This window comes from Myxocyprinus asiaticus, chromosome 15 (genome assembly GCF_019703515.2).
Source record: "Myxocyprinus asiaticus isolate MX2 ecotype Aquarium Trade chromosome 15, UBuf_Myxa_2, whole genome shotgun sequence".
Lineage (NCBI taxonomy): Eukaryota > Metazoa > Chordata > Actinopteri > Cypriniformes > Catostomidae > Myxocyprinus > Myxocyprinus asiaticus.
In genome coordinates, this window is record NC_059358.1 from 40,388,896 (window position 1) to 40,402,379 (window position 13,484).

Here is a 13,484-nt window from a genome sequence, read left to right on the forward strand (position 1 = left end):
TTTGTAACTTGATCCAACCATTTGTTTGTCTGTTTGTAAGTTGATCCATACATTTGTTTGTCTGTATGTTAGTTGATTCATCCATCCATTTTTCCATTTATCCTTCTATCCATCTACCCATATATTTGTCTGCCCATCCATGCATTTTTCTTTTTAATCTTCTGTCCATCCATCCATCTGTCCATTTGTCCTTTTTCCAACTAAGGGATAGTTCACCCAAAAATATAAAATTCTCTCATCCTTTACTCATCCTCATGCCATCCTAGATGTGTAGGACTTTCTTTCTTCTGCAGAACACAGATGAAGATTTTTAGAAAAATAGCTCTGCTCTGTTGGTCCTCACAATGCAAGTGAATGGTGGCCAGAACTTTGAATCTCCAAAAATCACAAAGTCAGCATAAAAGTAATTCATACTACCCCTTTAAATTAGGTGAGCTATCCCTTTAACTTATGTGGTTACACTTAGTGTTTTATGTCATGTGTATGTCTAATGTCTTAAATGTTGTATGTCAGAGCCTACCTCAAAAATTTCAATGCTTAGTTTTACGTTGTGTGATCTATGCAAATGACAAATAAAAGACTTTGACTTCACTTTGAAACACACTTAACGACTAATGAAAATAGGATAGTGTTACATGTTGTGAACATCCAAACCATCAAACTCACACTTTGTTAAGATGTTTTAAGAGTCCTGGTTTACCAGGGACCAGCAAAATACTGACACCTGAGACCAATCTGGATACCTCTTGGGTTCGTGTCGTTGACAACTAAGACAAATGAAAGGGAATGAAAGAACTGCATTGGGCACCAAATGTTTGTATTTATGATACCCGAGCACCTTAAACTACTCCATGGACTTTATCCTCAGATCTGTTTCAAAGGCTGTTGAGATATTTGGGATGAGGTATTCCCTTAAGTACATGTGGTATGCCTGCAGAGAGGTGAGGCTTTGAATAACATCTCAGCCACAAGTTTCTCATTTTCCTGAATAGAAGCCGCTAATAGATCTATTTAAAAAGGTCAAATTGAGTTTAGATACTTTAACACAAATGCAACCTGAAATTGTACTTATTTTTAATTTTTCTATTATATACATTTATTAAGAAAATTGTATTGTTGCTTATTTCCACAAAGGTCTCAACTCTTTTCAAAGATGGAACAATTGGAGGTGACATCAACGTTGTAATTGTTGGACTAATACTTTTGGAAGAAGACCAGGTGAGATGATTTTGAATGATTTTATGCAGTTTTATGCATTTTGTTGCAGGAGACAGGTTTTACACTGATAATGTATAGGGGAGGCCAGGACTAGTTGTCATGAATGACTAGTTGTTATTTACATTCTGTGAATATTTCCTCAGAGTAGGTTTATTTACTATTTCTTTATAGGCACATACTTTAAAGTTTTGGCTACAGAAAGACTACAAAAATGCCAAATCATGCTAAATTGCTAATTTGGTACTAGAAAATCACTTGCCATTATATCAAACACAGCCTCCTCTAGAAACTCATCAGTCAATCATTGTTTTGAGGAATGAAGGCTATACAATGCTTGAAATTGTCAAAAAAAAAACTGAAGATTTCATACAAAGGTGTACACTACAGTCTTCAAAGACAAAGGACAACTGGCTCTAACAAGGACAGAAAGAGATGTGGAAGGCCAGATGTACAACTAAACAAGAGGATAAGTACATCAGAGTCTCTAGTTTGAGAAATAGACGCCTCACATGTCCTCAGCTGACAGCTTCATTGAATTCTTCCTGCTCAACACCAGTTTCATGTACAACAGTAAAGAGAAGACTCAAGGGTGCAGGCCTTATGGGAAGAATTGCAAAGAAAAAGCCACTTTTGAAACAGAAAAACAAAAAGAAAAGGTTAGAGTGGGCAAAGAAACAGACATTGGACAACAGATAATTGGAAAAGAGTGTTATGGATCTTAACCCCATTGAGCTTTTGTGGGATCAGCTAGACTGTAAGGTGTGTGAGAGGTGCCCGACAAGACAGCCATAACTATGGCAAGTGCTACAGGAAGCATGGGGTGAAATGTCACTTGAGTATCTGGACAAACTGACAGCTAGAATGCCAAGGATCTGCAAAGAGGATTTTTTGATGAGAACTCTTTGAAGTAGTTTAAGGAGTTTTGAAAATTGTTTTCAAATTGTAATAGTAATTTTTCACGTTATTAATGTCCTGACTATACATTGTGATCAGTTGAATGCCACTTAATAAAAGTGCCAATTTCCTTCCATAAGAGCAAAATCTATACATTATTCCAAACTTTTGGTGCATATTCTAATTTAAAAAGGTTTTGAACTAGGTGTGTGAAACCAACATAGAAAACCACTGCTAAAGAAAACAAGCATTTGTGTAATTGGACCTGTGATTTAAAACCTTATAGTTACTGTGATATAGCCCTTTAGTGCCAAATTCTCTAAGTGACAACTAGCCCCTTTCTCCCCTGTGTCAACCATAATGTACTTTATAGTGTATAATAGATAAATATCTTTGTAAAATGATTGAAAGTTAAAAAAAGAGGAGACAGGCCTTCTGGAACTGATGGATATCATGGACCATGAGAGGTTTAGATAACAGTGGTTTAAAAAAGAATGAAACATTGCTTCAACAGGTGGATTTTATTGTCTTTGAGAGACTTGGCTCCTTGGCTCTCTTTGAGATGCTCTATCTGAACAGGTCTGGTTTTTATGGTGACAGTTTTTTTGGATAGACGGCATTCCGTTGGATTCCAGCCAGACGAGGGTAGTGTCTGTGGGAAAATGACTGAAGATGATAGCACTGTTACTGATAAACCTGTGCTAATGTTAATGAAGTTCATGTTAGCCACAAGCTGAGGAATGCAGAAAATTACCCTCATCCTCTCTTTTGTTCAAATAATTAGCGACAGTCACTCAGGATCAGTTTGGGTCATCATGAGTGGCTAATTGCCCACAGACTCATTTACTGAGGTGGGGTCAACAGAGGCAGAAGATAATTGCAATGCCCTGGGCTTGATACGCAGCTTAGGTTTGTTTCTCAGCAGCAGTCACCAATCAAAATACAGAGCCCGGATCTTAACATCGAGTCAGTCTGGGATTACTTGAAGAGACAAAAGCAACTGAGACAGCCTAAATGCATAAAACTGTGGCAAGTACTCAGAGATGCTTAAAACAATCTTGACTGAGTGTACCTAGGGAAATTGGTGCTGTTTAAAGGTATAGGGCGGTTAAACCAAATATTAATTAATTAATTAATTTATTTATTTATTAAGTTTAATGTACTTTGTTTAAAGTTAATTAATAAATAAATAAAAATTATTCATGGCATTATTTTTTTTAACATTCTCCCTATACAATATTTTTCACCACTGCCTAAAAGTTCACATTACTGTATACTGCATGTTGCTTGCAAATATTGGGGAATTTGGTATTAAATATTTTAATTGAAGTAATTACATGAAGTTAATCACAATTAATCACAAAGGTGGGCATATGGGGGCGGGGGACACCGGGTTGGATGGTTGGATGGATGGATGGATGGATGGATGGAGATAACTAATCGGAATATTGCCACAAATGCACACTGGCTGGGATGGTGCATTAGAAATCAGGTCCACTATTTCGCTAACATCTGCGGCATGATTTTGGGGAGCTGAGGTGGAGGGAGCTGAAGTTGGGGAAGAACCTTTATGGGCACCAAAAACCTCTGTATTGCACAAAAACACCTCTTGTTTTGTCTCCATCTCCGTTTGCAGAAGAGTAAAGCCACCTCTCTTGAGTGTGTCATTGCATTAGGCCAGTGACAACAATAAAGAAATACTACTAATTTCTGGTGCATTTTGTGATTGATTGGGGCGCTATGCAACACTACGTTTGCAACACTCAGCCCATTCCTAAATTGCTTTAAACCAATGCACAAATTGTAAAAATAAAATATTTTATTCAATACCAGGTTTTCTTAATGTTGTATTGGATGGGCAAGACTTATTTTTAGGTGGGCTCACCCACTCAAACCCCAAAAAAATTATAATTAGACAATTCAAAAAGTGTCTTTAAAAGTTTAAAGACTTTTAAAGTCTTATTTAAAATATAAGACTTTATTTCCATATTATTGAACATAACTCTATTATTGGCCTAAATCCCTCTGCTCTATTTTTAATTGTTGGTCCATGTATTATGTACTTTTGAAGCATCTCACTTCAGTTGCATCATGTCTCACTAGTTTTCAGCACCTTTAGTCCTAAGTACTACAGTATGTTTTTAGAATGATGTGTCAAGTTAAATGTAGTTTGAAACTTTGAAAAATGCATCTCGAGATCCTAGCTTGGTCCAGCTCTCATTGATTGCAAAAGTGTGTTTGTGCTTGTTAGTTTGATGAGGCACGTTGCCTGTATAGCTGGAGCTCTGACTGCCCCCTACTGCATCAAGGTGTTACATCAAGCTTGAATTGCTCTGATAGTAGGAACATTCCTTATACATACAGTACTGTGCAAAAGTCTTAGGCACATAAGATGTTTCACAAAAGCATTTGTCTTAAGATGGTTATTTATATCTTCAGCTTTAGTGTGTCAATAGGAAATATAAATGTTAGTCTCCCAAACATTACTTTTGCAAATAGAAAAGATTAGAATAGAAGAACAGGGAGCCCTGCAACAGATGTCATGGCCCCCACAAAGCCCCCCACTGAACATTGTGTCTGTCTGAGATTACATATAGAGACAGAAGCAATTGAGACAGCCTAAATAGATAGAAGAACTGAATTCTCCAAGAAGCTTGGAACATACTATCTGCCAACAACCAAGAAAAACTGTGTCCAGGTGTACCTGGAGTATTGGGGCTGTTTTAAAGGCAAAGGTGGTCACACCGAATATTGATTTAGCTTTTTTATGTTTACTGGACTTTGTATGACATTAAGTGATAAATGAAAACTATTTATGGCATTAGTTTTGAAGACATCCTCACTATGCAACATATTTCACAAGTGCCTAAAACTTTTGCACAGTACTGTATATATACATATATATGGTGTGTTTCGCAATTTCTGTACACTGCACCCTTAGATTTCTAAGGACCCCAAAGTCTAAGGAGCCTTTTGCGTCCATGTTGCGGCCAGCAACAATTTTGTAAAGCAGAAAAGACTCCAATTGGTCTGGATAACTGATTTGGATCATCATTGTACAATACTGAATTATTTAGACATATGATCTACTTTTAATTATACATTTTATTCAAGAACATCTGTCTATAATCATGGGATAACTATATATTCAGATTTATATTTATATATTCATGATTTACAAATATATATTCGTATATATATAATTTCAGGTTTACAACTATTCAGATTTATATTTATACTTTCAAGATTTACAACTATCTATCAAATGTATATTCATGTATTCAGACTTACAACTATATATTCAGGACTTACAACTATATAATCAGATTTATATTTATATATTTGGATTTACAAATATGTATTAAAATGTATATTTATACTGTATTTTCGGAATTACAACAGAAAATCAGATTTTCCCCATAATACATACAGTATATTCCTTAAAAAAAAATAAATAAAAAAAAAGAATATATATATATATATATATATATATATATAATAACATCATCTTTTTTTAAATGTCCAGGAAAAAAAGGAATAAGCTGAAGCCAAACCTTAGTATGCCTAACCTTTTTACCTCAAGCTTTATATTCTATCTTTAAATATTTCCATTTACAGTCCTATTTACAACTCATAAGAAAAAAATAAGAAAAAATAAGAGCAAAATTGCTATAACATTTTTACATTTAACTTTACCCTAAAAAATAAATCATTTGAATCAAACTTACAAAATTTAGCATTTTCTTTAAATGCTTAATTTCTACATGACACATATATATTTATACAAAAATACAGTATATACATATATACATAATACATTGTTCTAAGTTTTACTATACTGTATTCTATTCTGTTCTACATTCTGCTGTACATTCTATTCTTCTCTATTGTGCTGCGTGTTCTGTTCAACTCTACTACAACATATTCTGCTGTACTCTGTTCTACATTACTCTGTTCTATTCTGTTATGTTTTACGTTCTACTCTATTACACTCTACTCTGTTTTACCTTCTACTCTACTCTAACCTACTCTGTTATACTCTACATTGCTCTGTACAACTCAACTCTATTCTACGTTCTACTCTACCCTATTCTACTTTACTTTTTTCTGTGTTTTACTCTTTTCTACATCCTACTCTATTCTTCTTTGTTATTCTCTGCTCTTCTCTAATCTACTCTACCCTACACTATTCTAATCTGCTCTACTCTATTCTACTCTAATCTACTCTACTGTACTCTGCTCTGATCAAATCTGATCTACTCAATTCCACTCCACTCCCTTAGGATGGACTGGTGATTAACCACCATGCTGACCACACTCTGAACAGTTTCTGTCAGTGGCAGTCAGGTTTGGCAGGGAGAGAAGGTCGTCGTCATGATCATGCCATCCTTCTCACTGGTCTGGATATCTGCTCCTGGAAGAATGAACCGTGTGACACTCTAGGTAAGGACGACATCTAATGATCTAAGATTTGTCTTGTCATACTTGGTTCTGTAGTAAGCTATGAAGGGTATAGAGTATATGGGGACTCAAGGGTTGGTGTAGCCTAGTGGTTAAATAAGTGTGCATGCAACTGGATGTTGTGGGCTCTAACCCTGTAAGGGGTTGAACTTTCGCCATTGTGTTCTTGTGCAAGACACTTAACCCTAGATTCCTCCAAAAGTGATACAGTGAATGCACAGTTGCTTTGAACAAAGTGTCAACTAAATGACAATGTAGCAAAGTAGTAGGGAGTTTGGACTAAAGATAAAATTGAATTTACAGGTTTTACAAATTTAACAGGTTTAAACAGTAATCCTGCACAAAATATTCATAAATAGAGGAGAGAGGTAGAAATCACAGGGAAGTCAACATGCAAAATGAAGCATTTAAGACTGATGGCTGTGCTCCTTCCTTAACACTTGACACTGCTCCACATCATTCAGCTACTGCTAATTGCTAAATTATTATAGGTACAGTAACAACTGTTTTCTGTAACAACCTCTTTCCTGTGAGAGCTAAAGTTGTGGTCTCCACCCTGTGCCACATGAAAGAATCTCTCCCTCTAACCCCTAACCCCATTAGCAAAGCTAGTTATGCCCCTCAAATGCAAGGCCACAGTTCAAAGGGTTCCTGGGAACACAACATTTGTGCACTGTCAATGATTAACACTCCAACGCAGCCTGTGGATCGCACACCTCACGCTCAGAGGTGAAGGGGTCTGGGTTATGAGCGATTACATGTCACTCAGAGGTCATAATTGTGGTGGAAGATTAAAGAGCAACGCTAAATCTTTGTTAGCAGCGTACACTCTTTAGATTCAGATTCTTTCGATTTTAGTATCACCAGTCTGAGAAAACAACTGTATGTTCAATGAAACTTTAAACAGGAATACTCTCATCCACATTTCTGCGAAGGACAGTTTTTTAGAAGAAATAAATATTGAAAGATATCAGTTTTTAGAGTTCATTTATACTTACTGCACGAACAAGCTTCTTTTAATTCACTTAAAAATTGTGACAAAATGTACTGACGCTTTGTTATGCTAAGGTGTTTGTTTGGTGATATTTCTCTTGTTCATGCACATGTCTGAAATTCTTGGCCCACTCTAGGAGAACTCAGCTAGTTGAAGAGCATTGCTGGTTGGCTTACCTACTGATAACAACAATAACAGCCTCATCATTGTGTTGTATTATCGCAAGCTTCGCTCACTTACTGTAGGGTGTTTTAGTTCATTCAAGAGAAAAAAGTTCAACTTCATCCATTATATTAAGCTTTAGGGCCGAAACATACTCTACGCAAGTACGTGAACGCAGACGCATCTTGCAACGTAAGCTTGATTTCAAGCATCATCGCATTCTGAAATGTGTGAAATGTGCAATGCAAGTGAATTGTGGCCAGAACTTTAAAGGTCCAAAAAGCATAGATAGTCGTTGTTAAAGTAATCCATACGACTCCAGTGGTTAAATGAATGTCTTCTGAAGCGATGCGATCGCTTTGGGTGAGAAACAGATCAATATATAAGTCTTTTTTCACTATAAATGTTCACTTCCGCTCGCTCTCCAGTGCGCGTTCACAAGAGGACCAAGTTCAGGCAGCCTCTTGCATGACGTAATTATTATTATTAAATGTTTTTATTAAAAACCAAAGACCAAAAGTTTTATCACTGTAAATTTTCAGAATTACACCACTTCCTGTTGCCTGAAAAAAAAAATAGGCTTTTCTCTTTTAAGTAGAATACAAGCATGCGCTTTGATTCTGAAGGGCATGCTTTTGTAACATTCCTTTTTTAGTTAAACATTTTCAACATTTTACAGTAAAATAATTAATAAGTCCAGTCTTTTGGGAACTGAAAGACATTGTTTTATTATTATTATTTCCTGTACATCGTTGTACCAGTTGAGATTTTCAATTTGGCCAGAAGACACAAATAGATCATAACATGCACTGACACAACATATATTTGTGCAATACATACAAGTATTTTATCATATATTACCAAGCTCAGTTCATATGTGTCAAAAAACAGCACATATGTTAAGTGATTATATTAAAGGAGAATATATCAAACTCCTGTGGTTCTTTTGGGGTTTGACTTTGGTCCAACACAAACTGGATCTTTCTCCGTGGGTTTTGTATTAAAGAGTCTGAAAGTCAAAACTTGGAAATTTGTCATAAAATACAGTTTCCTTAGATCTCTCAGACCCATAGAGTGACACATTTAGAATTGTTTCAAGGTATTTTGAGGTTACCTCCTCGGTATTTTATGACTTCCAGAGTAAATATACCACTCCTAGCTGCAGGATGGCCTAGCATAATGTGTTTCAGTTTCATCTAAATTGGTTGTAGTAACCCATACATCAGTTCCGATTTCCTGAAACGGACGTAAAACAACTGAACTGGATCTCCTGCTCTTGAGCTAGCAGATCTATCCTAGAATCAAATGTTTACTGTCCCATGGCCCTCTCTTGTCTAAGCAATATAGATTGTATAAAGTCAGACTATATGGAGTGATGTGATTTATTATCTCTTTTTTATCAGTTGCACTGGATTGTACATTTAAGTGGTGTACTAGTCTTGTACTAGAATGAATGGATGAATGAATGACTGAATTTTTGCTTTATTTCAGGTTTTGCTCCTATCAGTGGAATGTGCAGTAAGTACCGGAGCTGCACTATCAATGAAGACACGGGTCTTGGTCTAGCCTTTACCATCGCCCATGAATCTGGACACAAGTAAGAGATGAATTCATAATTAACTCCCTCTCACATCTGTTTAATTAGGTCATATCCTATTGCCTTTATTGGATAAATAAAAGCATTTAATTTCACAGCTTTGGTATGGTCCATGATGGGGAAGGCAATGTGTGTAAGAAGTCAGTAGGAAACATCATGTCTCCCACATTGGCTGGACACAATGGTTTATTCTCCTGGTCCTCCTGTAGCCGACAGTATCTAAGCAGGTTTTTAAGGTGAGTAAAGACTCAAATCCTGCATTGCTTAGCCTGACTGAAGTTTTCTATGGTGGCAAAAGTGGCATCTTTCTCTCTGTTTCCCAAATAATGGATTGGAATACAATATGCAGTTGCAAGAAATAATGTAAACCCTTTGGCTTTACTTGGATTTCTGAAAAAAAAAAAAAAAAATGGTTGTAAAATTTGATATGATCTTCAGCTAAGAACCAACAATAGACAATATGTAACATTATGCATAAACAAATAACGTACAAAGAGTGATAATTTTCATGTCTTTTTTTAGCTCAACATGTAAAAATTCAAAAGGACTTGGATTTTATAACTGTTTGACCCTCATTTGGCAGAAGAAAGCCTCCTGTAGTTTTTGGAGTTCACAGCAGAGCAATATGATGTTCCACAGCACTACTTGCAAAATATTCTGTGGACAGATGAAAGTAAATTTGCATTGGAAAAAAAAAAAACACGTGCACGCTCTGCATTGAGACTAAATGATTGAGATGCTTTGGCATGGCATCAAAAAAGCAATTCAAACCAGACACCCCAAGAGTATTGCTGATATTAAACAGTTTTGTAAAGAGGAAAAACAGACTGTTTGTCTACTGTTCTGACTTAATTAAAGATGAGATCAAATGAACAATTTAAAACAATTCAAATTTAACAATTATGTTAAATCCATGTAAATCCAAAGGGTTAACATTCTTTTTGTGCAACTGTAATTACAATGCATCAATATATTGACGATTTGGTTTAATGGCCTGTGTGCCTAAAATGACAACTGTAATAGACTTTCAGCAACCACTTAGAAAAGACTATCCTTGAATCACATGCTCTGCCCAAAACAGTGGGATGATATTAACAACCGCGCCCTTTACCGAGAATCTCCTGTCCATTAGTCATAAATGTGAGCTCACTTAGCATGAGGCCAGCACCAGTCTAGACATGAACCTCATCTTTTAAAAGTAGTATTTGTAGTGCTGTTTTGGTTCTGATATATTCAACTAAGCAGCTCCAACAGGTTTTAAATAACAGTTTCTGTCTGAGAGCCACTTCTGTGCTTGTGAAACTGAATCAGCTTGACCTGTTGCCATTAAATTAACCAATGTGTCAGATGAACTGCCTCTGTGCTCACTTATCACAATGACCTCATCCTCTTCATTGCCTGTCTGGGTGAGATCTTTGGAGAGGAGCTGGAATCAGTAGCTCCAGGCCTCACCGGAAGGAGGATTTCCCTGCCAAGGCAGTAGTCAAACGCTGGGAGCTGCTTCACCTGTTTCTACAGCTTCATGTGGAGACTGAAGACTTGTTTGGACAGTGCAGCAGTTTATTTGAGATTTTGTGACATATTTTGCACAAAATGCAATTTACCAGCAGCAAGTTTTTTGCTACTATTGGTACTGGAACGATATTCCTACAGACAATCACATTTTAGGGTTGTCTTTAAATGTATTTTTCATAAATAATATAATTTTAGAAATATGTGAAACCCAAGCACTGTACTTAATTGAAATAATTAACATAATTGAAAGTGAGTAACTGTAATCTGATTATAATCATTCAAAATGTAATGTGTTAACTACCTTTTGACTAAAAGTAATTTGATTACAGTAACCAATTACTTTATAATCAAATTACACCCAACACTGTTGGTTAATGGTAAGGATTGGGGATAAGGTGAGGTGACTATGTTTGGTGTCCAAGAACAACAAAAGTTGTAGATCCAGGAACACGTTCTACTTCAAAAAATCAAGGTTGACAATAGTGGAACCGTTTTTCTCAAGTTCTTTTCACTCTTGGAATGCTTTCGCAAGGAACTGCAGTTACTCTGAATTCAGATCACCACACCAATCAAACAAACAAACTTTATGTTTAATCAAACCTGGGTCCACACCAAAACCTCTACTGTGAAAGTAACATAAGTGTCACCAGGAACCCTACGAAGTCTCTCTGTGTACTCACTGCTTTTCCCAACTCTGTCTGGGTTTCCTATGGCAAGGAACTTCAGAATGATCATTCCTCCACACCATTTATACTTTACAGCTACTCATTCTTCATAAGCTGCACTCCCATCTGTTATCCATTCCTCATGAGCAGCCTAGTTTCACCTAAATCCCCATGTACCTACAGACTGCAGATCACAAGACCTTCAAGTAGCTAAAGACTGATTTGCTTTAAGACCTTCAGTCCTTCCTTTCTATAGCCCTATACTTTTATCGCTTTCCTCACTAATATTAAAAAGAACTCTGAAGGGAGTCTGGCTGGGTCAAGCCTGACTAAGCGTGTGTTATAGCTGTCGGTGGCTGTAATCTAGAAGGAAACTTAAAAAGGTGACACTGGGAAAACTGAGTGGTGATGAGGGACTGAGTAAGATTCATCTGACACTGACATTCTTGCCTCTGTGGGCCATATGCTGGGCTCCAGTCTGATTCATTGATCTATCTCAAGCAAATTGGAAGCAGGACCTACTTGCACAGGAGAAGAATGTAAAAAATCAAGCAAGCTTTTGTTTTACTGAGTGCACACTGTCAGACTGATCTCACAGGCAAACCGGAAGCAGTAGGTTGACTTTTCTTTATTTAAAATTTGACTTTTCTGCAGTGGCCAAAGCAGTAAGTGTTATTGGGAGTATGGGCAAAAGTGAGCTCTATTTTCTGGGTAAAATGTCCACAGGGGAAACATTGAGTTGTTTTCAGCTGTACAGGATGTAATACAGTAAAGAGGAATCATATTACACCCAACCCAAACCCCAGACCTAAACCTAACCATCAGTGGAGTAAAAATGTTATATTAGAGGGGATAATGCAAGCTAAATCTCGCTAGTTAGTGATTATGCGAACACGATTACTTTCTAGTTTCAACGCTGGATTAGATCCCAGGTCTCCCACACTGCTGACACAACACGTTTCCTGTCATGCCATAAGGGATGGCATGACAGGAAACTCTTCAGAGAAGGGGTGACGGAAACTGAGACGGAAACATTATTCAAATTGTAAAATGTACTTTCCCCCATTTATTTAAAAATATATGTGCATAAAATTAATATATGCATTAAAATGCATAAATATACAACTTCAAAAACAACTTAAATGTAATGTAAACTACCATAACTATCTTTGCATTGTTCCTGTTTGACAGAGTATAAGCGGTCTGTGGTAGCCAATCAAAACTACTTATTATCGTGCTGTAGCTCTATCCTACTGCGTCTCCCTTCACATGAGATTTTGAAGGGTTCTGTTATTTATTTGTATTAGCAGAGGGGTACCCATTTATGCACTGCATGCCACTTGTAAACACACTGGAGCTGATGCAAAAATGTCTGATAGGAGATGCTGCTTGTGAGTCGATTTGGCATAATGTGTCCGATCCTAGTGTACCGGAACTCTCGGAAACAACATGCCATCTTTCTGTATGATCATGTTCACACTGTATAGAATGACTAAGGGATGGCTGAACTGCTGAATGTTTTAGGGCATTTTCACACCTGGCTCGTTTGGAGCATTTGTTTCAGAACCTTGCGCATTTTCTCCTTTGGTTCTGTTCATTTAGGCATATTTGAACATGGCAATCGCACTTGGATCTGCACCAAAACAATTGGTTCTAGACTGCCTGAACGAAGTGGTCTCGGACCGATTGCAAACAAACTCTGGAGCGCTTCGCTTGTGGTGAGAATGCAAAATGACCCAACGCACCAAATAATATCCTTATAAAAACCATGAACATAACTGAGGGATCTTTGGAGAAGACATCTGTAGATCAGCACTGCTCTGTAATTCATCATCAAAATGTGGACATAGCCTTTTGGCAACTATATTATATATAACTGCACGTTTAAAATAGGAGCTGTTTTATAATTCCTGAGGTAATTTTAGTACGATCGTTTCTCTGTTTTGGATAGCGGCAGAACACGGGTAGGATGGCATTA

The 13,484-nt window shown here is 36.8% G+C and overlaps 1 protein-coding gene across 1 annotated transcript in view; it reads left to right on the forward strand.

The window, feature by feature from the left end:
* Positions 1 to 13,484, forward strand: part of LOC127452613 (A disintegrin and metalloproteinase with thrombospondin motifs 16-like) — a 100,289-nt gene that overhangs the window by 21,652 nt on the left and 65,153 nt on the right. Inside the window, exons 6-9 of the mRNA XM_051718224.1 lie at positions 1,135 to 1,218; positions 6,396 to 6,555; positions 9,221 to 9,326; positions 9,425 to 9,562. Of these exons, the coding sequence (XP_051574184.1) occupies positions 1,135 to 1,218; positions 6,396 to 6,555; positions 9,221 to 9,326; positions 9,425 to 9,562 (488 nt within the window). The remainder of the gene's footprint in view (positions 1 to 1,134; positions 1,219 to 6,395; positions 6,556 to 9,220; positions 9,327 to 9,424; positions 9,563 to 13,484) is intronic.